Source organism: Thermobia domestica, chromosome 7 (assembly GCF_964235325.1).
Source record: "Thermobia domestica chromosome 7, izTheDome1.hap1.1, whole genome shotgun sequence".
In the NCBI taxonomy this organism is placed as follows: Eukaryota; Metazoa; Arthropoda; class Insecta; order Zygentoma; family Lepismatidae; genus Thermobia; species Thermobia domestica.
The window spans coordinates 55,498,664-55,526,170 of NC_137460.1; the positions used below are offsets into that span (position 1 = coordinate 55,498,664).

At 35.7% G+C, this 27,507-nt stretch overlaps 2 protein-coding genes across 3 annotated transcripts in view; one reads left to right on the plus strand and one right to left on the minus strand.

Moving 5' to 3' along the window:
* Positions 1-384: 384 nt before the first annotated feature.
* Positions 385-25,599, minus strand: LOC145690121 (torsin-1A-like). The gene is made up of 7 exons (XM_081764703.1): positions 25,362-25,599; positions 22,542-22,751; positions 17,533-17,798; positions 15,068-15,219; positions 14,129-14,277; positions 8,470-8,644; positions 385-1,134 (listed from the first exon to the last, which is right to left on the minus strand). Exons 2-7 carry the CDS (start codon positions 22,741-22,743, stop codon positions 972-974), a joined length of 1,107 nt encoding a protein of 368 aa, XP_081620829.1. The 5' UTR covers positions 22,744-22,751; positions 25,362-25,599; the 3' UTR covers positions 385-971.
* A 175-nt stretch (positions 25,600-25,774) lies between these two features.
* LOC145690122 (protein SLC31A2-like) overlaps positions 25,775-27,507 on the plus strand; it is a 28,710-nt gene continuing 26,977 nt past the window's right edge. For both annotated transcript variants that reach the window (XM_081764705.1, XM_081764706.1), the window contains exon 1: positions 25,775-26,295. The gene's annotated coding sequence lies outside the window, so the exon portion shown is untranslated. The remainder of the gene's footprint in view (positions 26,296-27,507) is intronic.

The window sequence follows — 27,507 nt, forward strand, 5'->3', positions numbered from 1 at the left end:
CATAAATTGAATAACGGAGCGGACTTCTTCGCGAGACCAGTTTTCCAAACGAGTAGCCATTTGTTTTTACCTACAACTAGTGCTGTAGGTGGAGGATAGCTGCTGAAACTCTGCACAGTTGCCAACTCCATGTACTAAAGTTACAGCACCCTCCTCAGTCCTCTATAACAGACGACGAAACTCCAGAAATTTCGGCCTTGTAACCTTAGTTTCTGATCGTCCCTCTTAATTCAATTATGCATCTGTTGGTCTCTTTAGGCAATTTTTTATATTTTGCTATATTCTTTCCGAATTCAGAAACTGAGTTAACATTATATGGACTAAAAACCCTGTTATGAGTATAAATAATGGAATTGATAAATAATAATTATTTTCTATAATGTATTCCGGGTGCAATATTGAGTTTAATCATTCAGTCATTTCCACACAAAAACATACAATGAAAAGTATTTTTATCAGAAGCACGATCACGGCTGTCGCTTAAAATAAAATCACAGATATACATAAAGACAAATATTTTGCACTGTACATAGTCTTAAAAAAGTTCCACACACGTAACACTGTTCATTCTTCTTGTAGTTACACACAATACAAAAATAAATAAATTGATTAACAAATGATCACACGAGATATGTTCAGCTATATCTATCAAATAAATATAACTGCTAGTTTTATAAAACAAATCACCTCCACCACTGAGAATAAACCTTCAACAATCGGTGGGCTCTTAAATATTAATGGCGTCTGTAATTATCGTCTATAGGGTCAAATAACGCCATGAATCTTGCGCTGACTAGCTTTCTCGGCTTGACGCGAAAACAAAAACTTCGAATCTAGCCTTATCACAACTTTTTAAAGGAAATAAATATCGTGTTTTCGGAGGATTTCACTATGTATATCTGCAGTCATTTCTTTCTTATGTTTTATTAGTTTGATATCTTCAAGTTGCTGTTTATTTCGCTTTTTTAAAGCTACAACTCATCAGAAATATGATCATCATCTTCACTGCTACCATCGACATCAAACAAAGCTTCTTCAACCAGCATATCAACCTTCTGTGAGACATGTTTGCATCCTGTGGTGGAATATAACGAACTATCTTGTGGAAAATAGTTCATTTCGTCCACTACTCTCCTACAAGAAATGAAAGAGAAAATCAGATTAATTTCTCAGCTACAATTCTCCGGAATCATTTCTGTTTCTTACATACTATACTGGCTTATAGATACGGTGACCACATTTCTGTTAGTGAAAATCGGGACATTTTTTAAAGTCAGTCCCCTAAGCTAGTGGTGTCGTTAGCTTTTTAATTTTGCAGGGGAGGGGGGAAGGTCGGATGAATCAAAATTCTCTTTCCGCCAAAAGTTATATACATATATATAAGTGCCACATGTTTTAATACATTTGACTAAAATCTGAGGAAGCGTCCCCGACACCCCCGCTAACGACGACACCCGTGCCTCAACCACCGTTCTTATCGTTTAAACTTTCAACCCTCTTTTGCCATGAAACATTATTATTATTATTAAGCTAAAATTCAAACCTGTTCACATGATAGTAGTAGTTCGTAATTTATTTGCAATGTTTACTTACATTACTCTATTAAACAATGACATTATTCCTAGTGCTAATTATTCTAAAGAACGAACGTTGCAACAGCTGATGGACAGAGTAAAAGAAAAAGAAATGCATATTAGATTAGTTCATATGTTCACTGTAACTACTCTTTTTCAGCGTTCATAGAGGAAGACGGTTTGGGATCTTTCCAGTCATATCTCTTTGATGAGGCCAGAGCTTTTAAAAGGTTCTTATTTTTCTTGATGTTTTCGTACATTTCTGCACACGTTTGTGAACAGTTCATCTGTATTACTAAAGTTGATTTTACACAATGGACATCACGGACTTTTCAGCACCCCAAAAGTTGTTCATAATTGAAAATGCCCGCTTGACCGAAGCATTTGTTCCCGGCAAGAAAAGAACAATCTCAACAAACATCTTAAGATTAGGAACATTTATATAATCTTTCTTCAAGTCCTGGAATATGGTTAACCACCTTTGTTCTGATGAAAGCTTCTGGTTTGTCCACTCTGACAAAACAGTCTCTGTAAGTTATGAGTTCAGCACACTTAGTTCGTTAAACAAATCGTCAAATGAAATAGGCGGCATATTATCTTGAAAAACAGTCCAAATTTCTTATACTTCTTCCCATTTTAGCTGCCTCTTTAAATCTATCCAAGACAGTTGACTCAGGCTTTCTACATTTGATTTCCAAAGATCTAAACAGGTTATGCAATGGTCATAAAAAGAAGACACAGTCTCCTTCATCTGTTGTAAGTCACAGCTTTGTCCTGCAGCAAAATTCTTGCTTTGAAGGTATTTAACTTTCGTCGGTAGAAATGAGGACTGTTTTCTGTGAATCAAGTACTTATATAAAATCAAATATTCACGTGCTGCATTTGTTGCTGATACTTTATCCCCTTCCATCTTCTTTTTACAACATCGTTGAAAAGAGATGCACATTTGCGTAAAAACCAAAGCCACAATTCTCCATTTGGATCTTCAAAAAACGATTTTAGAACCACAGGAGGATTTTCTTGGGCAGAAAGATAGTTTCTAAGTGACTCCATCATTTGTAGACCACGTTCTGAAGCAGATTAAAGTCTAAGCCATTGTGTGTTCGATTAAGACAACAGTTTCTGGTACTCAGCATCAATGAATACGCAGAACTCCTTCAGTGTAGATATGGAAAAACTTAAACAACTTCACAATTATTATCTCAGCATCAATAAGAAGTGTATCAGCAGCATTGTTAATGCAGTTATTGACAACATGAGCCATGCATCCTACGCCAACTAAGTATGTTTTAGTACTTGCTGATAACTTTCGAAAGAAATTATTACGACCCTTCTTTTTTGCATCCCAAAATTTGTATTAGTATTGTCTGCAGACATTCCAACTAATTTCTCAACAAAATCGTTGTGGCTCAAAACTAAAAATAAAAACTCATGAAGCTGCTCATTCGTTTCACCAGGTAATGTTCCAAGCTCTAATACTTTAACATTAATTCCACTAGACACGATTGGTACTATTTTTTCAGCCCCATGGTTTGAGCTGTCAACGATCACAGTAAAACAAGACGTTTCACTCAATTCCTGTAAAAACTGCTTTTGACACTCTGGGACTAAAACATTTTTACTATGGCTTCACTTTTCGTTCTTGCAGAAGAGTATTTTGGCTCAAATAGTGTTGAAATAAGTTTAGATGTACAATCTAAGGATCTAAAGCTATGATTATGCTTTACAGTGTGATACGCAAAAACTGCCTGTTTTGCTAAAATCTCGTTTTTGGCGGAATCATTCTTAGTGATAAATTTACTCATTGAAGTTGTCATCGCTACTGCATTAACTCCAGCCTGGTGTAGTTTTTAGTCTTTATGTGAAGTTTGATGTCGGAGACGCCACCATGAGCAATATTAATCTCACTTGAACACTGAGTACAAAATGCTACATGTGGGTTATTGTCACATGTTTTAAGAAGGGATATTCCTTTCTTAACTCCTCATTAAACGAACACTCACATTTCTTGCCCTTATTATCACCACTCACGTTTACGAAAAAAGAAACAGAACAACAAAACGTTGAACCAAAATTCACTAAACGAATAAACAAAGCTCGACGAAGCACAGTGCACTGTTCAGGTGATAAGTGTCAAACTGAATTGAACTGAAGCTGACGATCTGGAGGGGAGAGATAGTGCAGTTGCAAGTGCAGCCAACCCACTCATTGCTTAAACTAAGACAGTCGCGAGAGCTGCACAGCGACGAAAGAATAAATTTAATATTCTTACCACGTTTTGTTCACAAATACATTTTAAAAATTTTTCGATGGAAAACTGTAAACAAATTTTCTGATCCCACGAAAACAAAATGCGTTCCATCCTTTGTAAGATATTCAGATTCTCTAAGTAAAAACTCAACGTAAAAGATTTTAGTTTTCCTCATCAATTATTCAGGATATTGGGGTCTTTATTCGGGACGCCGGGATAAAGACCGTAAAATCGGGACCGTCCCGATTTCCTCGGGACGTATGGTTACCGTACTTATAGGATAAGCTACTCCTTCAAATTTGATTCTAGTAATTTAAAAAATCATTCATTCCGTATCACAAAATTCTGTAACCTGTAAAATAACCTAGTATGAGCAGCCTACAGAGTTTCATTCATATTCTTTGCTGTTAAAGACAGTTACTCTTTTATAGTTTCTTCTGATAGCTTAAAACTCACATTCAACATATTTCAAATCATCCTTTAGAAGAACGCATTAGCGTTCGCAAATTAGGACATCAAAGAACTTAAAGTAAAGAAAATGAACGCTTGTCCAATATTAAATGAAGAAATTCTATTTCCGATTGAATATGAATGAAGTACCACTTGGCAGGGTTGCCAATAACAAATAAGAACTCGGCTTGCTTCCGTTGCTGTTGCGTTTTTCTTAACTCTTCATGATCTTGTATATTTCGGCCTGTGGTGGAGCCATGCACATGAACACTCTCACCGCAAATTGGAATAAATTATTTACATTGTTGTTGTTTTTGGTCCTGTAATAAAGAAAAAAAATCCCAAGTATTCAAAAAGCACTAAAAAAAAGTTCGAACTGATGGTTAACACATGATGGTTCGAACTTAGTCGATTCACTTACAAGAAGCTATGGTAGTCTTTGTAGAGAGATTTTTCTTATAATGAAATTCATTTCTCACTAACACCTCTCACAGTGTGTAACTTTGTCCATTAATTATTCAGTTTGGTCTATTATTTTGTATTCAAAAACCTTGTTTTTGGATATTAAAACAATTCTTATATTTCCGTTACAGAATCATTGTACGAACTGCAGATGTTTAGTTACATGCCGATCACTGTTGCCAGAAGATGACAATGATAAAAACTTCTTACAAATTAAATAATAATAATAATAATAAACACAACTTTATCTATCTACAAATGAAGAATAAAATTATGTTTTGTTAGTCTTTTATTTAGTTCTTTATCATGCAAACCTGTGATCTAACTATCCGTTAAGTCAAGTTGTGAATTCTTGGTCTTAATGAAAAGATATTCACATACAATTCTTTAAGTGCCGTTGGAGCACGAGTGTAGCCTCGTAAATTCTTTCAATGTCATGTCTCGATTCTTGCAAATGTCTCGACATGAGCAAAGTTTTTTTTTTTTTTAAATGTAATTTTTAAAAAGTTTTTATCGTCATTTTTTCACAACAATGATCAGCATGTAATTAAATATCTCAATTCGCACAGCGACATTCTATAATGGAACTCTCAAGAATCATCTTAATACCACAAACAAGGATTTTTGTACATAAAATAACAGACAAAACTGTATATTTTAAGGACAAGGTAGCACACACTGAGAAGTGTCATTGAAACGTGAATTACCTTCATAATAAGACACATCTTTCTATGAAGACTACCTTAACTTCTTGTAAGTGAATGGGCAAAGTTCGAACAACCAAGTGTTAAAACATTTTAAATGTTTTTTTGAATAACCGGGAGTTTTTCTTTATTGTAAGACCAAAAATAACAATAATGTAAATAATTTATTCCAGTTTGCGGTAGGAATGATCGCGTCCATGGCTCCAGCACGAGCCGAAATATAAAAGATTATGGAGGAGTAAGAAAAACGCAAAAGCAACAGATGCAAGATGAATTCTTTTCTAAGCAACCTGAGTACTCCATCGGGAAGTTTATATCATTTGTATTGTTTGGTTTAATACAGTTGTCTATTGACATATGCCATACTTAATATCCAAATTACCTTAATGAATATTAACCGTTTAATTTTATTATCATAATGTTATGAATTTTGCAAAACATTGACTTTGTTAATGTTACTACTGTGCACATGTAGGTGTATGAAGAGACGGTAAGTACGAGTTATAAGTCTTGCAATAATCTGGTGCGCAATTTACTTGTATTTATTACAGTACTGTGAAAAGTTAACATTCAAACTATAGCCTTCGAGTTACACTGTCTGCAATCACTTTCCTGCCAGTTCCTCGATTCCACATCATTAGAAATCTTTGAGTTTTATGTCCCAGCGTTGTGCCAGCTACGCTAATGGAGACGGTGATAATGAGAAATGAATGAAAATGGTGTAATGAAGAAAGAGGGAGGAAACCCACGCACACGTTTTATCCACCAAATTTCACTTTGCGCGAGCTGGGATTGAACTAGAGACCCCAAGCACCAGAGCTTAACGCTCTACCACTGAGCCACCGCGCCCCCTATCTTATCATTAGAGGCAAAGACGCCAGTCACTGCTGTTCCTACCTCCTGCTGGTTGCTGAAGCATCGTGATTTCAATAAGTGAGCCATGGAACGAAACACGTAATCTGAAAGGGTAAGGTCAGACCTAGAAGCTGAGTGTGGCATTAGTTCGATGCCGTGGTTTCTAAATTTTTTGTTTCGTTTTTCGAGCCGAGTGTGGTGCTGCAGTGGTGCGCGCTTTCGGTTCATCATTATAGGATATAGTTGGCGTGGTGCACCACACATGTGCTCCAACTGTTCGGATTCATTGTACAGTCGGCATTGATTGTACGAGCGTTAGGAACGAATTCCAAGTGAATTACCCCATCGTAGTTCCACTAAATACAGAGCATGACTATATTCGAAACGGCCCTGTTTGACGACCGTTTCTTGAAGTTGTCCCTTGCTCAACCACTCTTTCTGTACATTCAGAGTTCGGAAAAACACCCACTTTTTGTTGCATTTGACAATCTGTTTCAGGTAACTCACATTACACGAAATTGCAGTAGTTGCCTATACACATCCACTCTACTCTGAACCTGTAGTCCACTTCTGTGACATAAGGCGGCAGCTCCTAATGGTTTTACAGAGTTCGTGAAGGTAACAGACTAGAGTGGACTGGAATATGCACAATTGCTTTGACAATCATCATATGCTGGTGGATATATTTTCCTCAACGACTTGTTGTATGACCTCAGAAACTGTTACTTCGAGGCGGCTGGACCTTGACGGATCTTCGACATTTTTATAACCTACACGAACTTTCTGGAATCAACGAGTTGTTTTGGTGTGGTTCACTGCACCTTCCCCTTTCGCATGACAAATGTTTTGGGTTACTCTTACAGTGGTATGCGCGACTTCGAACTCATACAGTAACAGTTTACGTACTGAACGTTATTGAGCACTCATCGTCACTGCCACTAAATACTGTCTGAAGATATTGACGGAATGGCGGCCTCTGTGTTAAATAGTTCGCTTGCCACACTACCTCTTACCGCAGTTCGACCTCGTACTTACAGTCGGTCACGGCGTATACACGCGCTTGCTCTTTAGGTTGTGGAAATATTGCATGACTTATGACTCACTCTTGTAATTCTAATGTTTCTGTAGGGTGGCGCAGTTAAAAGTAGCCCGCATCCCCTTTGAATGCGAATGCAATTTTTCGACTTCTGAAATTGAGTAAACAGCTACAACAACGGACAATTTATGCAATTATCGATTGTTATTTCTTCAACAATCGACATACAAGAATTATCGATTGTTAGCATTCTTCGGTCAGTACTTCAGTTTATTTCATCAATGAAGTTAGACGCTTCTCTTTGAAGTCTGCAAAATGACTTTCTCGATAGAAGAAAGAATTGAAATTGTGGAAGCATATATGAAAACAGGTTCGATCAAGGAAACTCGAGAAATTTTCGGGATCAAGGAACTGAAAGACATCATTAGCCATGAAGTTTCCGCCATCGATATCCAAACTTTACGCATGGTATATCTGAATATGCTTACACGTGCAGAGCTGTGTATTGATGTCGCAGGGGATCACTTTCAACATTTTATATAAATATATTTTCACTATCTTTTTCTCTCTATTTTTCATTGTAAATAAATGGTAAGTCCATTTCAGCTCTTCATTTCTGTAATTTCACTGCATTTCCTTTATTCTTACACGGGCTACTTTTATCAGCGCCACCCTGTAGAATCATATATGTTTTCTCGAATTTCGTTAGAGCTTCCTCGGGACTATATAGCTAGCAAGGGAGACATGAGTTAATGGGAACTCATGTGGTTCAGATCACACGTTAAACTGTAGGTCCACGTCGCTTATACACTCAATGCTGAACGTGCTGAACGAGGTTTTAAACTCCAAACCAACCACCTATCTAATTTTGATATCCCAAAGGGGTGTGTGCATATCTGTAGCACTCTTATATTTCTTATACACTTTTTCTACATTCATCGCAGAGATCTAAATTGACTTAACTTTGGAAAATCATGTCCACGCGCTGTTGCATCGGGTTAATTATATGAATTCTTTTTCTCACATCGAAAACGCTTACAGAGAATATGAAGGTAAGACATTCAGATTTTTGTACATCTCAGCGCAGTATCCCACTAGAATTGAACCGTAATTTATTTATCGGTGTAAAATACTTACTCTATCATTTCAGGGGTAGGTTTTACACATTCACTAGGATCTGAAAATCTCTTTTCACAATTTGTACGGAAAGAGTCTGTAACACACTTTCTAACATGCTTCTTTTCCAAGGGCAAGAACGGAATATAATAGTCGATCAAATTACTTTCAATTGCGTCGCTATGATATAGTCCACCTACAACAAGATAATAAAAATCATCAGTAAAATCAATTTGCAATTTTGCTCAAATACTGTTATAAGAAATATCGTGGATTTTCTACAACACTAACACAAAATTATTAAACTCTAATCTAAAGTCAAATCCATCTTAAGAAGAAAAATGCTTCTTCGAAAACAATATAACATACCTGAAGTGTCCACAATGAAGAGAAGCTTAATTATATACACAAAGGTGTAGGTGATTAAATGTGTGTTCCGTATAAATGAGACCAAATTATATTTACCTAATAGTTACAAAAATCCATGGCACGAACTGCGGCGGTGCTAGATGTGTGTTCTCTACTTTGAACGATGGTTCGGCAACGAGGTTTCCATTGCTGAAGGCTTCATTGGAGAACTACGAGGAGAATCTTCTTCCATTTCTCTTTCACAGCTTTCCAGAGCCCACTTAAGTTGTCACACGCCTCTTACTTAAAATCCTAAGAGGTGTGTGTGTGTGTGGGGGGGGGGGGGGGAAGAGGTCCATGCATGAGCATTCTGTGAAGTTCCGCCAGTATCCTGGTGGTGGCTTTGTGTGAGCAGCCGTGTTCTTCTTTGTATTGGAGAACCGAATATGAGGCTATTGAATCCTTATACTAGCCAATCACATTCTTGACTAAAGTCAAGGCACTGTCACTACCCTTGCTCTTACAAGGTACATTCGCGAAGTGTCCCCTCGGGATTCATGTAAAACTGATTTAAATGCAAAGTTCTCCATGGCTCAATGTGTACTGCAGTGGCGGCTGGTACTATATGTTGCATGGTTGTGCAACAGGATATTTTTTTTAATACTAAAAATATTTTTAAGTGTTAAAGTAGTGTATCAGTAAAAAATAAACCTTTGGTCTTGAACGCAAAACAGTATTGATGCATTTCTGAAAAAAGTCAAAAAACGGAAAGAAAGAGAGAGATTTACCTTTCCAGTGGCAGCGAACGTAGCCACTGGAAGCAGTAACATTGAGCATGTGGCAGCGAGCACCTATCTCTCAACATGGGGAAGTAGATTTATTCTTGCAACGCTCCTATCTTCCTGTATTGGACCCTTACGGTTGCATTTTCTTCCGCAACTGGTCAGCTTCTGTAATAGTTACGAATTCCTCCGCTTAGCAGCGCTTGACTCAATTGATAGGGTGAGCAAGATACAGACGCGTGGAAGAAAGAAGTTATTCACAAAACATAAGCTCGCAAAGAACAAATGTAAGTCTGGTGGTAGCAGGGACGGATCCAGGCTGAAAGTTTGGGGGGCGGTCGTTCGAAGTCAATAGATTTTATTTAACATTTATAATACAAAGGTGAAAATCCTTGGGATAAGATTTATTTTTTAAAAAATCCTATTCTGGGGGGGGGGGGGGGGTTATTCGAGTCTCCAAGAAGAAAATGTCTTACTACTGGTCTAATTCCTAGCTCTGTGTCTTTCGTGCACATGATTCCGTGTTCGATTTCCGGCGGAGAGCATAAATTAATATCAAATCATTCACTTCCAATACTCATCTGTCTTCTTTAGCCTAATTTGCTGGAATGTTAAACTATATATATATATATATATATTTTTTTTTTTCATTTTCACAGGAAAACATCTTATATTTCCTGCTTCTTTACAGACAAAAAATACGTGGTTCCTGAAAATGGACTTTTTGTTCCGTATATTTATACAAAGCAATGCTAACAAAATGCATATTGTCGGAGGAGAGTGGTGTTTCTGGACCCTAAAGAAAATAAAGCGGAAAATATTTGCGGTAGCGATGCTTTCTATTCAGAGAAACTTGGCGAGCAGCATTTCAGATTTCAATAAAGTCATAGAAAAATTTGAAGCCCGAAAGATCGAAGAAAGACCTTCCATTCTAAAATAATGCATAGTTTATATAATTAAATAATTTTGTTTAACTTCGTGCATGCAATTTTCTTGTTTTTTTTTTTTTTTCTTTCTTTTCTTTCTTCTTTTCGGATTAACACCATCATTCATGGCTTACAGCACATACTATATATTCGATTTATCTCGTGTTTAATAACATGAGTGTAGAGGTTTTGTGTATAAATAGTGTATAAACGTATTGATAGTGGTTGTTTGAAAAAAAAAGGAAATAGCTTATATATTAAATTAATATTAGAGAAATAATTTAATCAATAATATACAAATATAACTTAAAAGACTTTCCTCTTCATATTTCTTGGATAAGACTCAAGAAAGCTGGGGTACGGGAACACTTGCGCGTACCTACATACCTTTGATATTGTAACATTGCAACCGGTGCTTGTACAGGCTACGAGCCGCTACTGGTGTACTGTACTAATTTTAGCGGCCCATATGGGTAATTTGCATATTTATGAGCCTTCATATACCCGGAATCCAATCATACACCACTATAACGCTTGGTCACAAAATTGCTTTTAGTTTCTTTAGATGTAACTGAACATGAATGTGGGCATATGGAAAACAAATTGGATCAAGTACTGCTTCTCTGACACATGTTATCCACAGAGGCCGCCATCTTGGATCCGCCATATTGAATTCAACTTTCGGTTTTTCAAATGGGAATAGGTGCATGTGATACATCAAATTCATATAAAATTTTCTCGGAAATTAATTGGTGTAGTGAGTTTTACTGTAGCTTGTACCATTTGCGAGATATTAGAAGTTAAATCCCTCTAGGCACTTCGCGAATAGACACTGCAGAGTAATATCAGTTACGCTTATGTTTTTGATGTTGACAAATCAAAACAATTTCATAATCTTACAACATTTCTGTGAGTGATTGTTATTACTTCCATGTTATACTACGAACAAGGAAGTATTGTATTACAAACAAAATGCCTAATGTAAATCTAGATACGACCAGATTTTGGTGAAGATCTACCATATCCTATTTACGTCTGTGTGTATGTACGTTCAGAAAACATTTCGTCAACAATAAATCACGTAAAAGATCACAAATACATACGGGGCCCTGCACAACTTTTTAATGGTTGAATTTGTGAAGTGCCTCATATTTAACACGCAATATCTTGCAAATGGTACAAGCTACCGTAAAACTTACAACACCAATGAATTTCCGAGAAACTTTTGTATAAATTTCATGTATCACATGTACCTATTCCCATTTGAAAAACCGAAAGTTGAATCCAATATGGCGGATCCAAGATGGCGGCTGGTGTGGATAATACGTGTCAGAGAAGCAGTACTTGATCCAATTTGTTTTGCATATGCCCACATTCATATTGTTACATCTAAAGAAACTAAAAGCAATTTTGTGACCAAGCGTTATAGTAGTGTATGAATTCCGGATATATGAAGGCCCATAAATATGCAAATTACCCTATAGGCCGCTACAATTAGTACAATACACTTTAGGCCGCGGAGAACTTTGCATTTAAATAAATTTTAGACGAATCCCGAGGGGACACTTCGCGAAATGTACCTTGTTAGACTGCTTTCTGATCATTGAAACACTAAATTTTGCGTCATAAACGTGTACAACATAACTTTCCCATAAACGACTCAAGTTTTGACTGAGAGAAAATAGAAACATTTGGAAAGTTAAATAACGTATTCTTCTTGAAGGCAAACCAGTTTGAGCAGGATTTTCGGCCCCTGAGAAAACATAAAATCTCTCTCACAACTCTCAAGTCACACTGATAGACGCGCCTGACCAAGGCCTGAGAGTTCATTCTGTGTGCGGGGAAAAGGAATCGCATTAGGTGAAACATCTGCGGAACAGCTTTCTTATATATAGTATTCTTTAGATCCACAGAAAAATTAAAAAATACAGCAGAACTTATTAGTTTAGATTCATTTTTACGAAGTCTGCAATTTCCTGTAAGATATCCTACCTACCACTTTTAGCTCAGTCCGGGCGGACTTTTAGTTTTCTCTACAACTCACCCATTCTTTACGGGTTTGCAATCTGTTTCCATCCATTCACTCCCATATTCTTCATATCCATTATGTTGTCTAACCATTTATTTCGTTGTCTGCTCTTTTCCTGGTTTTATATATGATTCTATTCTTCTATATAGGATTTTTCAGCATTTCATTGTCTATTCTTTCGATCCCACATCGCGCCACATGTGTTTTGTGGCGGACAAACACTGTGTGCATGAATTGTCCCGCTTCCTCCCACTTTCTTTACCACTTTGCTCATTATCATCTTCACCGTCTCCCTTAACTTCGAAGCATAATACAGTGGGCCAATAAACTATTTAAAAAAGTATACGGGATTAATAGTTCGAATCCTTGACAAGCAGACTTATGCACTGGACAACTTTGGTTCATGTACAGCTGAGTTCTATCGTGGAATCCTCAGTTTGCCTGAATTTGGGGACCGAATTATCGGTGCTGATAGGAATTATTTATGATTTTCTAGGTAAGTCTTTCTTCACATTATCACCTTTCAAGAACTTTTCGGAAGCCTAATAAAACACTTTATTCCTATGCTGCTAATATGTGCATGCAATCTCTATATGTGGACCACTCAAACTGAACATATGCCTGCTCATTCATTCTGTTTCATTTCTTGGATAACCTTTTAGAATCATATTCTACTATTGTTGTTTTAATTGATCAACAAACACAAGGATGGAATAGTCTCAAGTTAGCTCACCTTGTATATTATTATTACTATAATATTTTGTCTTTTGTCATATTTTTGTGTGGTTTCTACTACTACTAAAACTAAAACAAAAACAAAAAAAAGAAAAAAGAAAAAAAAGACGAGCATTTTTTTTACAGCGACTTAATCATTATTACAATTGTTTATTCTTATCTTGATATGATTTGTAATAAATAAATTCAACTATAGTTTTCGTAATTACATCCACAATCTAGGGCACTAAATAACATTTAATTTTCTTCTATTTATCAAACCATTTGGTGTACAACTCATTATTGGCCAACCATAATTTACCATACTACTTAGAATACCCAACAAATGACCAGATTCAGCACTGCTCGACTTAGGTGATCTTAGCTGGTACAGACCCCAGGGTGCGGCTACAGTGTTAATAATATTATACGAAACAACATTTAACAAGAAAGAAAACATTTCTATAATTGAAGGGATGTTACAGAATGAAAAACACCACCAGGATCGATATCAAGTCGCTTTTTTCAGCCACCATATGGCTGCTCAGCGAACTACGTTGCAGGTAGTTTATACACAAATATTTAATTTGCTAAGTCACCTTTGATCACTTTAAACTTACTAAAACACTGTCAAATACCAAAAACTCATCTTTAGTTTCTACAAAAAGAAAGCAAAACTCGAGAATTCTTCGTAACGTAATCGAATATAAACATCAAGGAAATAGAAATGTAATCACATTGGAAACCAAAAAACAAGCAAAACCAAATATATCGGACCAGAAAACTGTTTTCTAATTGTACGTTTGTTACAAATTTTACACACTACTCCGTTTATACAACCCGATAACGTTACTCAGGTTACTTGAAATTTGTTTTCTCACCTCGTTCATTAAAAGATCCTTTTTGTAAAATATCTTGAAATTCAAGCCATTTGGCTGTCTCCCTTTTTCGTCCACTTTTCCAAATATTATACATTGTTTCCGTTATTAATTGGCCACCCGCTGTGTTGAGGAATACGAAAATAGATTTCCTGGAAAATAAAGAAATAAAATTTTAATTACGAATTAGATTATTAATAGTTTAATAACTCTTTGATACGACATTAAAGCTTGAATTAAAACGTTTAATTTGGTAATAATACTAATGATCAGATGTTTTTTTTTTTCATTGATTTAATGGATTTTATCGTTTCTTTTCAATATCGTGGTAATATAAATGGGAGTAATCGCTTAAGTGGACCACACCACCAACCTTAAAAAACTAAAGCTACCATCTACTAAAATTGCTCTCAGGAACAGAACAGAGACCAATCTAAGAGAGTTTGTGTGGACCCTGAATTGTTTGTAAGAAGAAGAAAAAAATTCATTTTGCTATTATTAATTTTGTATTAAAATAATATGTATGTTCAATTTTTACTAATGTTGTTCATTATTATTTTCAAAACAAGTAGATTTCTACTTACAGATTCCATTTCCTTGAAAATGAAATGAAATCTTTGAGTTTTACGTCCCACGATTATGCCTGTTAGGCTAAAGGAGACGGTGATGATGAGTAATAAATTAAATGGTGGAATGAAGAAAGTGGGAGGAAACGGGAGAACCCCGATGAAACCTACGCACACGGTTTTTGTCCACCAGAAAGTTCACTTGGCGGGGACTGGGATCGAACCCGAGACCCCAAGCACCAGAGGTGAACGCTCTACCACTGAGCCACCGCGGCCCCTTCCATTTCCTTAATTGCATTGCGTGTGCAATTTGTCTTTATAGTGATCGTACTCGGAATTTTAAAACTTCTTTTTAAGAGTTTCTTATATACTTTACCTGAAATCAACACTGCCAACGTGTGGATGATAATCAATAAATGGTTTGATTGCATCAAAAAGCTGTGGCGGCGTTTTATCCAACTCTTCAAATATGAAAAGCGAGTATTCACATTTCGACACGTTGCCACGAATCCAATTTTGTAATTCAATCTAGGGTAAAGAAATAGTCTAAAGATTACTGTCAAAGAAATACATCATAAAACAATCTTAATTTAAACTATCAAGATATTACAAGTACTTTCTATTATTGATGATTACACACAGAAAAAAACAGATCGAAGTTTAAAAGTTACAAATAAAAGTTACTCAAGTAATACTGATATACGAGAAAAATATACATTCTGGAAAAATAAAAATCAAAACATACATTTTTAGTGCTTCTGACTTCTTCCGCTGTGCTATCAACTAAAACATGGTGATAGGTTCTGTTCGTCCGTGGAATCCCAGGCTTTAACAGATATCTTTACAAACAAAAATTAAGTAAGATCTAATAAGTGTAAATACATTTATTACAGATGTAGAAACTGTATCACATGGAAAGCCGTTTCTAATCTTTTATTTATTATTTTTTTTCAACAAAGATTTTCTGAATTTTAGCATCCCTTTCAGCAACGAGACTACATGAGATGTAGACCTATTACTTAACGTAGGATCCGAATCATGAGCTCCCACCGGAAATCCAACTACGGTCTGCCGTGTCCAAGGCGCATGCGCTAATTTATCCTATTTTGACTGAAGTAGATCAATTGCTGATATTATTACCTTCTAAAGCATTAAATCTTTAATATTGTGTGCTTGTCTGCTCATATCCCTTCTGGTTAAAAATCGCGTGGAAAACTTTTCAAATGGCTATACTTGAAAACCAAGCCTGTGAGAAGGAAATATCAACGAATATTTCATCTTATTTTTGTAAGCAATCACCTCTCAGTTTCACGGTCTATTTTGGAATCACCCTATATATGACTCACGTTGAAACCAGTAACACTCTAAGTGAAGTTTCTGTTTCACCTACAGTGTTCCATAGTGTGAAGGTCCACCGAAACTGATAATTAAAAAATACACCAACTCACATTAGGAATACAATTATACAAAGTCCCTTCTGTGCACACGAATTTGTGTAGCCAAATAACGAAATAAATAAATAAATAAATAAAACTCTTTTCTAGAGGAAAAACTGATGACTATATGGTTTGAAGTTGAACTTCCGAATTTACTGTATTAACATTTTTGTGTCGACTGTGAAGCACATCTGAATTTTCAGCCATAGTATCTATCGCCCTCTTTTATTTTATGATTAAAATACTATTTATTTATTTACTACAGTACTACAATACTATTTTTTTTTATCAACACAATAGACAGAAGCCCAATTACAGTGCTCAAATATTACAAACATTTTTACAATATTTTTAAATGGTTTACAGGACATTGTAGACGTATCAATTTTATCATAGTTTCCACATAATTAGTTATAGGTAGAACATATTCTCCAGAATGGTGATTTCAACATTATGTTGGCCCTAGCTTTTTTGTAATAGAAAAGACCTGGATTATTAGTTTGAGTTCTTTCCGGTATATACAAAGGTCTGACTTTCTGCTCTATCTCTTGCAGTGTTGGATTTAGGCAACTTTAAGAGGAGGCACCGTCCTCTTACATTTCTCCTTGTTCCTCTAGACTTACAAAAAAAAAAAAAAAAAGTTTGTAGTGTAGTTGATGAAGTAGATACTGGTACAGACATTGAAATTTATTCAAGCATTCTAGGTTCTAAGAAAAAAAAATGTTTTAATACAAAGTACAAAGATGCAAGATGACAATAGAAGAAAAAAAATGTCAGGTTCTGGGAAAAAAGTGTTGAAATATAAATGCCATAAATATCTCATTGATCTTCCCCTCCTCATAGAAATTATGGAAGAGCACTCCACTCCAACAGCAGTGGTACCAAATATCATGGCCAATACATATGACTAGCTTCCATTGTTCTTTTGAATAGAATTTTACTCTATGCTTTGCTTTGCAATGTCAATTTTAGGGAAAGAATTCACTGTCAGCTAAACAAATGCATTTTCAAATTTCTATTTTTTCTTTGGAGTTTGGGGAATTTGGATACCTTTTGCAATATCCAACTCGCTCGGTTTCCCACGATTCTCGGTTTCAGTACTGTTCAATATGAGTAGTACCGAAATTTCCGTATTTGTAAATTCAGTATATCGGTATGTTTGACATTCTTATGTTATAGTTTTCGAACTATTCGCTCGTGACGTAAGATGTGTCCGAAATTCAAGATTTTACCGAATTTGAACAATCGTTTCAATGTTATTTCGTTTACAACACTACAAAAACTCCAAGGAACTCAGTATGAAGTTAATCAAATTTGCCGTAATAGTCAATCTGATCAAACAAACTGACCGTGAATACAAATCAAATCAAAAGGCCATTAAAAATGAATAAATAAATAAACTTACCTTATATGTATTGACTTCCGAATCAAAAGGAAAGTGTAGAGGACCATAAAACGCATGTACATAACTACTCTTCTCTCTCTCCCTATATAAACTGTCAGCAATAAATTTGCTTACATAACTCTTTCCGTTGCCCGTTAATCCATGAAAACTCAACACTAGAGCTTTCTCAGGCTCTGATTTACTTATATGTGACCTCAATGCCTTTAACACTATGTCTTTTACTAGATGTTGTCCATAGAGTCTGGTTCGGAGATTATGTTCTAATCCTGAAAAACAACAAATGAAAAATGCAAATTTCAGCTACAGTTTTTTTTTATTACAATGATTACTCCTTTGCAAATCCATCTCTCTTTTTCTCTCTCCGAGAGGTTTCGTTATCGCTACCTCCAAAATACAAGGTAATTTTGTAGCATTTGCAATAGATACAGTAGTGTTAAGTACAATTCTCAGTCACTGTAAAGAAATAATTAATCAAATAAGCTTACAACAAATCTCTCAGCAATTCTCTTTACACCCATTATTTTCTCTCGCTTTAATAATAAGAATCTAAAAACCAGTAAGCTGCTGCAAATTTGTTAAATAAAAGTTGTTTACTTATTTAAAGACATAAATTAACGCATATTTATACAATTTGTAAAAAAAAATATATATATATATTAGAATAGTATGTTGAACTTGCTTAACTAAAATTTTCTCTTCACAATCCAATATTGCTTTCGGAATACTTTCTCCCTCTAAGGAAGAAAAGGGGGAATTTATAAAACGTTCAAATTTCTCTTTCTTTATTCCAAAAGTGCTAAATATTGAGATTTGCTTAAATTGGAAGTGTGCTCCACGGTACACAATCTATTCATTATATATACTCTATATATATATATGCTTCAGCATTTTAATAATCCATATTTGAAGGGGAAAAGGAGGACAATTTCTACAATATTCAAATTTGCAGCCCGTACGCAGAAAGGACACTTTTGTTAGTATTTGATAAATTTTACACAATGATTATCCTTGCCCACAATGGCCATTTCAAGTTTTGCTTGGAGGGAGGGAGGGAGAGAGAGGGGGGAGCAAGAGACTTAGATACACATAGTTTCACGTTTCTCATTAGCATATTATTATACTATTAATTAAAATGTATATACATCTCAAACTCAGTGTGTGGGGGGGACAGGGGAGGCAATTCCCTCCTGCCCTCACGAAATGACGATTCCCACTTGCACAAATTACTAATGAATTAGTTTGTAGGACGGACATCTTTCCATATTGCTTTCTTTTCAAGAGTAAAATTAGACTGTGCTGTAATTGGGGTTTTCAACCACCAAGGTTATATGGATATATTGTTTAGTGTGATCCGAACACCATGAGTTCCCGCCAGGAATCGAATATGGATCCCCCATGCCGGAATCAACTTAGAGACAAGAGGAGGAGTTGTGATTTTGTTTAATATATATGTTCTAATATACTACATTAGATAGCTGTGATATATATTGTAGCCCAGAGCATATATTCTTAATATTTATTTTATTCAATTTTCTATTTTATTAATCATCTCTGTGTTTCCTTGAAAATTAAAAATTATCCATTGGGTCATTGTAGCAGTATGAGGTAAAGAAATGTTAAATAATAAAAACATTACACAAGTTACGAGTTGTGCGTTAATATTGTTGTAATGATTATATTTATAATTCGGGCATTCAGGAAGATACGACGCGGCGCATTATTGTAACTTTTGTAAAGGCGAAAAAGAATTCGAAATAGTTACTAACTGGAAAGAGTTAAGGAAATTTATGTAATAAAACTTTGTAAGTAATTTGTTAACACAAACACAATTTCGGGTATGTCAAAACTGCTAATATCGCCGACGCGTACATTCTGGAGATTCTCGTCGCTGATCAACTATGAGGAAACTGACAAGTTTCCTGGAGCAGAGAACAACGAACCTTTAACGTAAGGATGATGAGGCTAAATCCCGGAAGGGGGAAACAGAACAAAACCAGGGAGTCGGCGGTCTCAAGGCAGAGAGTAGGAGAAACGGTGCGAAAGCCGAGGGAGAAGTGTCCGATAGAGGAAAGTAAGACGAAGCATCAAAAGTGATAAACAGAAATTCTTCGAGGAGCTTTACGAGCCGACGGAGTCGTGACTAGCTACGTCTACTGCAAGAATCTTGAGATACTTGAGGTTTGCAAATGGTCGCATAGGAGGTGTCTGCAAGAGAAACAACATTGCTCTCCGGCGAGGACGGTGTCCATTGCCAACTTCTTCAGGAGGTCACCACTGCAGGCCCAGCTCATCATTTAAACGTTGGAGGACGACCAGGATCCATCAGGCATGTGTTCCTTCTTTGGTTTAGTTATCAGTGGTATAATGTCCAGTAATATCGTTATCGAGATCTAGCAGGATTGATTCACCCGCAATTAGACACACACTCTACACTTTAAAATACAATTGCTAATACGAAATATAGGAGCATAACTATTATTAATTCTGACTTTTGTTATTTCAAGTCTTTTACCTCTCGTTTATGACTTGTTCAAATTTTTCTGGTTTCCCGTTCATCCTGGAAGGTAAACGGAAGGGGACTGTACCGTGTTATCTCGCTAGAACATTCCCGAATCTCAGACACTAACGCGGGGTAAGTCCACAATATATATTTATAAATTTCTTGCATTTAAACATGAGTGCTGTTTGTCAGTAAAATGCATTTTTCTTTATTTCCGAAAAGGCTTGTCAAGCCAGGATTCGGATCCATGTTAAAAATAAATATTAACACGTGAATCCATTACATTATTCACTAGACCAAGAACGCACGGTTTTTAGCTTTTTACGTTTGTTTCTGTTTCTTCTGTTGACAGTGTGCTTTCTACAGGTTTAAATCTCATATCCTACAGTATGCCAGTCTTTTTACTTTTATTTTATTTTATTTATTTATTTTTTATTAGTCATAATTTTTGATTGTTTTCCACATTCCACCTGGATATTTACTTGGACGGCAATATTCAATTTCTATTCGACAATACCTACATTGTTCTGTAACAGAATGAAGGGAAAAGTTTTTGTAAGGAGATCTAAAGATCGTAAGGATCTAGGCTCAACTTTTTGGACTAGGACGTACACTCTGGAAGATAGTCCCACTTTTTGTGACCAGAAGTGTACAAGCATTGTGATCTAAGTAAAGAGCTCCGACTTCAAGAGTGACGGAGCGTATGGCTGTTCTGTGAGCGGGCTGGGTAACCTAGTTATTAACACATCGGCACGGCACGACGAAGATCCCAGGTTCGAGTCCTAGTCTAGTCCTCCACTTTTCACTAGTTGTATATCAAGTAATCAATTGCCTTTGTAATTCGCATTGCTTTGGTAACCGGTAAGTGTGCAGATCTGTAATGTATACATTGTGTGCCTGCAGTAGGCTTATGATGAGCGCTGGTAACGAACTTATTATTTTGTTTACTGATGTTAAATCTAAATAGGCAAAATTATAACGCGAACAGTGAAAAAGTGACTGACCAGATCGGGATCTACGGCAGACTGTGCCGATGCGTTAACCACTACGCCATTCAGTCCGCTTTTCAGAACAGCTATTTTCTCACTCTCGAGGTCGGTGCTCTTATCTCGGGTGGTCCTTTTCACTCTTTGTGTTAGAATTCGCACCTATAGAAGATTTGGTATGTAAAATAAAAAAAACGACTGTTTCCTCCTTTCAGCAGTATATACTAAATAGGCAGGTTTATCAATTTTCTCATAGTCTTCAGGTGAATTTTAAATACTTCGCATTCGATTCAATCAATCAATTCAAGAGTTACTATACCGGCCTCAGCGAAAAATCAGGTGTTTATGCCATTAAAATGCAGTTGTCGGGAGGAATATACAGGTATGACAAAAGGAAACCTCAAAATACGGGTTAAAGAACATCTTAAGGACATAAACCAGAGTATCGGGTTTCAGGACCGTCGAAACATTTAAAAGAAACATAGCACAACATTCATGATTTAAGAATTTTCTTTGAGGTCAAAAATGAAAACAGAGAGAAGACTTGTTTTCGAAAATGTCTTTATGTGCCTAAAGAATCTGAGGCTAAATTTAGATAAGGGGTATTTGAGTAAGGAATATAAACTGGTACTCCGGAAGGTAGTACTTGAGAAATACAGACAACACTGGTATAAAAATAGAAACACCAATAAAAGAATATACAAATTGAGTCTACCATGTTTCAGTGTGTTACTCTATCATTTTATGAGTTTTTACTATTATTTCTCCTGTTTTTAACTTTCGTGACCAAAGTTTCAGAGAGCGAAAGCTAGAAGTGCAAGGTGTTTCTGGGAATTACAGTTACTAGGCTGTAAGTAAAATAACAGTAAGAATTCTAGAGCGTGCCAATATACTGTCTAATTAGGACCATATTTACACTTAATACGCCTTCTGTCTTAATAATAAACAACAAAGAACGTTCATTTTCAGCATTATCAAGATCCATTTTCAAATAAAGCCAGACAGGCAACGAATGTTGCGGAGCGGCAATTGTAAACTATTAGGAATCAGCGCTACATACAGACTGAGATTACTTCGTATTAGAAGCAGACTATTGTGAAGTTTGACTGAAACGTAAATTTTTTAAGTTCCTGAACAAACTATTTAGGATTGCTAGTAAGGGGATAGTTTCAGTAGTTAGGGCTAGATTATCCTTAGATCGCTATCACATACAGTAAAACGTTTATAAGTTCAATATTTACGGTTCCTGTGGAAAACAACGGATCCAGGATACATAACATATAGGACTTGAAAATACATAACAATATGCTTCTTTCATTCTAGAAAAAGAGGACTCCAAAACGTAACATAAAACGACAGTCGACTTTAGGATCTTCACTATCAAGAAACGTTATCGTTACAGAATATACAATAAAACTTAAAAACTTTTCCTGGCGTATCATACTTTTTTTTTTTTTTTTTTTTTTTTAACTTTAAAAGATAGTTTAACCAATAATAATAATAATTCTGTGAAAATTACTTACTAGTTAAATTACTAAATTTCCAACCAGTATTGCAACACTCCCAAAGCGAGCATGTAATTGAATCCCAGACAGAGGTTACGAAATTACTATTGCTGGCAGCCGATACTAGTATTGGTACAGAGAAATATACTTGATCCGTCACAAGAAGCACAATCACTATATAAATTACATTGGAATGATGGGTAGGCATTCTTCTCCGCATTCAGAAACCTGAAAATAATAATAATAAAGTATATTAACAAATAAAATATATTAGTATTTTAGCAATACAAGTTACATGCGATTGGTAATCGTGCGCAAGAAACAAATATTCTGCTGAATTAAAATACACTAACATATCGGTTACCCATGATTTAATCTTCAACGGATCATACAGTAAGAATAAGTTACCCAATTTTAGGAACTTTATGATCTATATATTTGCTATTGGACACTATTATTATTATTATTATTATTCTAGCATTCTTATTATTATTAGCATCATTTTAATTACTTAACGTGACAATTTATTTATGCTGTATTCAGTAACATATTAATATGTATTCTAGTCTTTAGCAAAATTTGGAAAATTTACCAGGAAGAAATGGTTGATATAATCGTTTATGTGCTTGATAATATGTAAGGAGAGCGGTAGTTGTGTTTAAAGCGGATATAATCATGGAACAATTTGGCAAGCGGAGAGAACTACTTCGCGCAAGGTTACAGCATGATTGGATTGTGAAAAAGCACCAAGCATTTGTATTCTGAACATGGCTGCAGGTGTACAAAGACGCTCCTTTGGTATCCTTACGCACAGTGGTGCTATTCTGATTTTTTAACAACTGGTTCTCTATATATATGAGAAAGAGAGAAAGAAAAAGAGAGTAGATGGATAGGTAGATAGATACAATTCTCTTAGGAATCAAATCATACAAGGTAGACAAAACCAAATGTTTAACTGGATATTGCAAGTGACAAATAACGATCTCCAGAATATCCTAATACAGGGAGATGGGACGAAATTATGTAGCAATGCGAATATATTGGAAACGAATTGTCCAGGATAGATGGTTGTGAAAATGTATTGGAAAGTCCTTCATCCAGCAACGGATCGACAATTGTTCGTGTGTTTCAAATACAAATAACATTCACCATTTTACTTATATAGCCCCATCTCCCAGTCATCATTCTTGATATATCAGCATTTGAGATTAAGGAATAAACACTTACACCATGTTGTGAGAATCATATGTTTAACCCTATAGCTATAAGAATTTCTAAAAACAAAAACAGTTAAAATAAAATTTACCGTTCCCCCACCCTACCATTAATCTTCTGGTATGCACAGGCAAAGCAACGTCCTTTAAATGGGTGAATTGTTTTTAGCTCTAAAAATTTGTATCCAACAAGCTCACTCTTCTAGCTGCGTGTGAGTGTGAGACTTTATGACTTGGTCTAGCGAACGGTTCTGCTAACTCGAAATATTTTAACAACCGGTAATCGGCTGAATAGCAACACTCCTTACGCAGATACGAAAACTTACACCCTGTTAATTTTTAAAAAATGAGTCCAAACTTCCCACCTTACCTTACCCTATTTATTCCGATCTTACCTTACCTGACCCTACCCTATTATACTCTTTTAAATCGGTCCTAAAAATTGATAATTTATACATTTCCGTAACTGTTAATACGCTTTTTGTCGAAAACCAAGCGGACAACTAACTTCGGAATAAATGCCTACGAGTTAGGGCAGAACGAAGCTTAGGATTATGCAAAAGCGTGGGGGTGGGTCGGATGGGAGCAGAGACGGTGGGTAACGCGTATGCTAGAGTAGTGAAAACTCGTTGGTTTTGCAATGATGCGAGTTCCAAAAGCACTTGTCACAGTTTTACACTAGTAACGCTACACTTTAAACATAAATTATAGCATTGTGCAGAAATTTACATCGCCAATGGAAAATATAATACAGTCATCTTTCATACACATTCTTATTTTATCCGTTGTAAAGCACTTGTAATGAATTTACAATAATAACCCTGCACATGTAAACCTAAAATACAGCTTTATTACTTTGTATTTAATCCTACCACATACAGAAATTTGGCCGTATGTTTAGCAGAAGGGGTTCAGCAATTTTTTTCTTAAAAAAAAAAGTTACAATTTCGTACATTTCTGTTTACATTGTTAGTTTACGTTAGTGTAGGGGTCCAGGATAATTTTCCAAAAAACGATAAAATTTCGCTTATTTCTACTAATATTAGGTTAGTTTTGGTTACGCTATGTTAGGTTAAGTACTTGCATCATCCATTTCTGCTGGACATTTTTGTATTTTTACGTCCTTCTGGACCTCTTCTGCTAAACATGCTTCGAAATTTGTTCCTTAAAACCTGCTTCTCCATGTAGAGTACTGAATTTTACCTGCAAATTTTGCAAACTTAACCTGCAGCCAATTTGTTTTATTTAGGAGAAAACCCACGCACACAGTGTTTCTCCACCACAAAGTTCACTTGGCGGGGCCGAGATCGAACCCGGGACCCCAAGCACCAGAAGTGAACGCTCTACCACTGAGCCACCGCGGCCCCATTAAATTTCCATTTTGAGTCCATGTTCCGTTAAGGGGGTTCAAAACTAACCTAACCTAATATAACGTTATATTGTGTACTCAAACGAAAATCAATAAAAAGAAGTGGACAAATTGCAAATTTCGTGTGGAAGAAATTACTGGACCCCCTTAACGGAACATTGGTCCCATTTTGTTACGTTATATATGCACTCCTGTCTGATAGCTTATCAAAACATTATTCACTTTTGTAGTAACATAAATACTGCAAAATATTACCTTCATTCATTACTTCAACCTTCAATTCATTTTTATGTATTATGCAAATCTTACGTAACTGACTTCATTGCAGAATATAGTTCTTGTTCGACGTAAATTACAATATAATATATCACATCCATATAGTAATTATATAAAGATCAATTAAATACATTTCTATGAATTTCTTACGTATCTTCTCACAATAACAATACACTAAATACACTCCACGCTGGAATTTTGTTTCTTTCCTTGCGGGCTAACGGCAAGAGCATTTCATTTGTTTTACGTGTTAGATCAAATCAAATACTACTTCGTGTCGTTTCGAGTAACGAAACATATGATCTTGCAAAATTAACTTTTGTATTTTGATTTTAAAGTTTACATTGAGTTCTACATTTGTCTTTAACTAAATATACCACGACAGTTCTCTGCAAATACATTTAAAACAATGAGTATTGGTATACACTATCAATAGGACGGAAAATTCTTCATTTTCTTGTGGTCACTTTTTGTCCATATATTTTGTCCGTCGTCAACTTAATTTTACCATCCAGTTTATTTGTGTGTAAAAATTATAAATTTGTTATTTCAAAAGACAACAAATGTAAATGTGCTCTTTATAAAGAATTTTATTTCACTTCATTGTTTTTATATCATTATCCTGGTGAATGATCATGCCAGACAATGAATGTCAATTTCTACAGCAGGTGAATCACAGCGTAGAGTTTATCAGCGTCAAAACAATAATCAGTCAGTTTGTAAACAACAGCTGTTCCTGACCTTAGGAACCTTGAACTTTTGTTTTGATATGAGTAAGAATGTAATAACTAAACGGACTTTGTGACAAATGCTTGTGTCATTGCAATTGGATAAAACACCTGTGTAAAATCTGTAATACTTGGACTTGGCTATTATATTCAAAGGGAATATCTTCATTTTACTGCCAGTGAATGTAAGTATAATACCGGTATGTTAAATTCTACATTTATTTCATAAAGTATAAATTCTGTAAAATTTGCTAAGTATTTAAAAAAATATAAACAATTACCTGTTTGGTTGATTAATGCGTACTATTTTGGTGACAACAACAATTTGCAAATACGTGATTTCTAGAGCAAGACTAGTAGAACTGCTACAATATCAAACTTGAGATAACTGTGTCGATAATCACTTTGTTCCAGAAATCCAAATATGTAGTTCCGATAAATGTTAATGGGACTAATGTACAATGTGCTAAAACATATTTTCGTGCTATCGCATTTTGAAGATACATACACGAATTTATGATTTATGTACTTTCATCTGGAAATGCATTCCTATTACCTTTTGAATTATTTCTTGTTGGAGGAGTTATCTTTCTGGGTGCAGACTTACTTTAGGAGGGTTTAACTGTTATGAGTATAAATATAGCGTCTCGATATACCACTCACATACACACACACACACAAGTAATTCATTCCGATAATTGCCTCCAGTTTTTCAACATGACAATAATGAGTTATGAATAGGTTATATTTAGTTTCATTCATTTGCCTTAGTACATTGGTTTGGCGTGGCTGGGCTTATTGGAAGGGAACGTGGCTCCTCGGCTGAACACTTTGAGGCTGACGCATTTATTGCACTTCTGGTGTGTTTGTTCAGATTGCATTGCTTTTTGTAGTTCACTATATCAATATCGTATATTAGGATTACAATGTAGATATGTCTCATAAAAACTATAGTATGTAAAACACGAACGAACTTGTGCTCTAAACAGCACGAATGCTAACCGAGTCAGGGCAGGAGCGCAGCAGGGGGGCCCGAAAGGTAGCGAGGAAGTGCGTCCGTAGGGAGCAGGCGCGTCATCGATGGTGGGTATGCGCATAAACGATGGTGTTTATAACGGCTCACTATAAGTCACAGTGTCAGATTCGGAGTAGTGGATGGATTTGGGGGAGATACTAAATGCCATCCGGATTCTCAATTGTCGCATATTGTTGGACTGAAATTTCGGATTTATATTTTTAAAGGAGTCATAATGTGCCACTTGCAAGGGCTCTCCCACCAGAACTTGAACCCAGGACCCCCACGAAGGCACACGTGCTAGTCAGTAGACCAGCGGGAATGGCTTCTTCCATTAAATATCTGCCAGAGAGCCATGTCCAAACGAGATTCTAGTTCATTT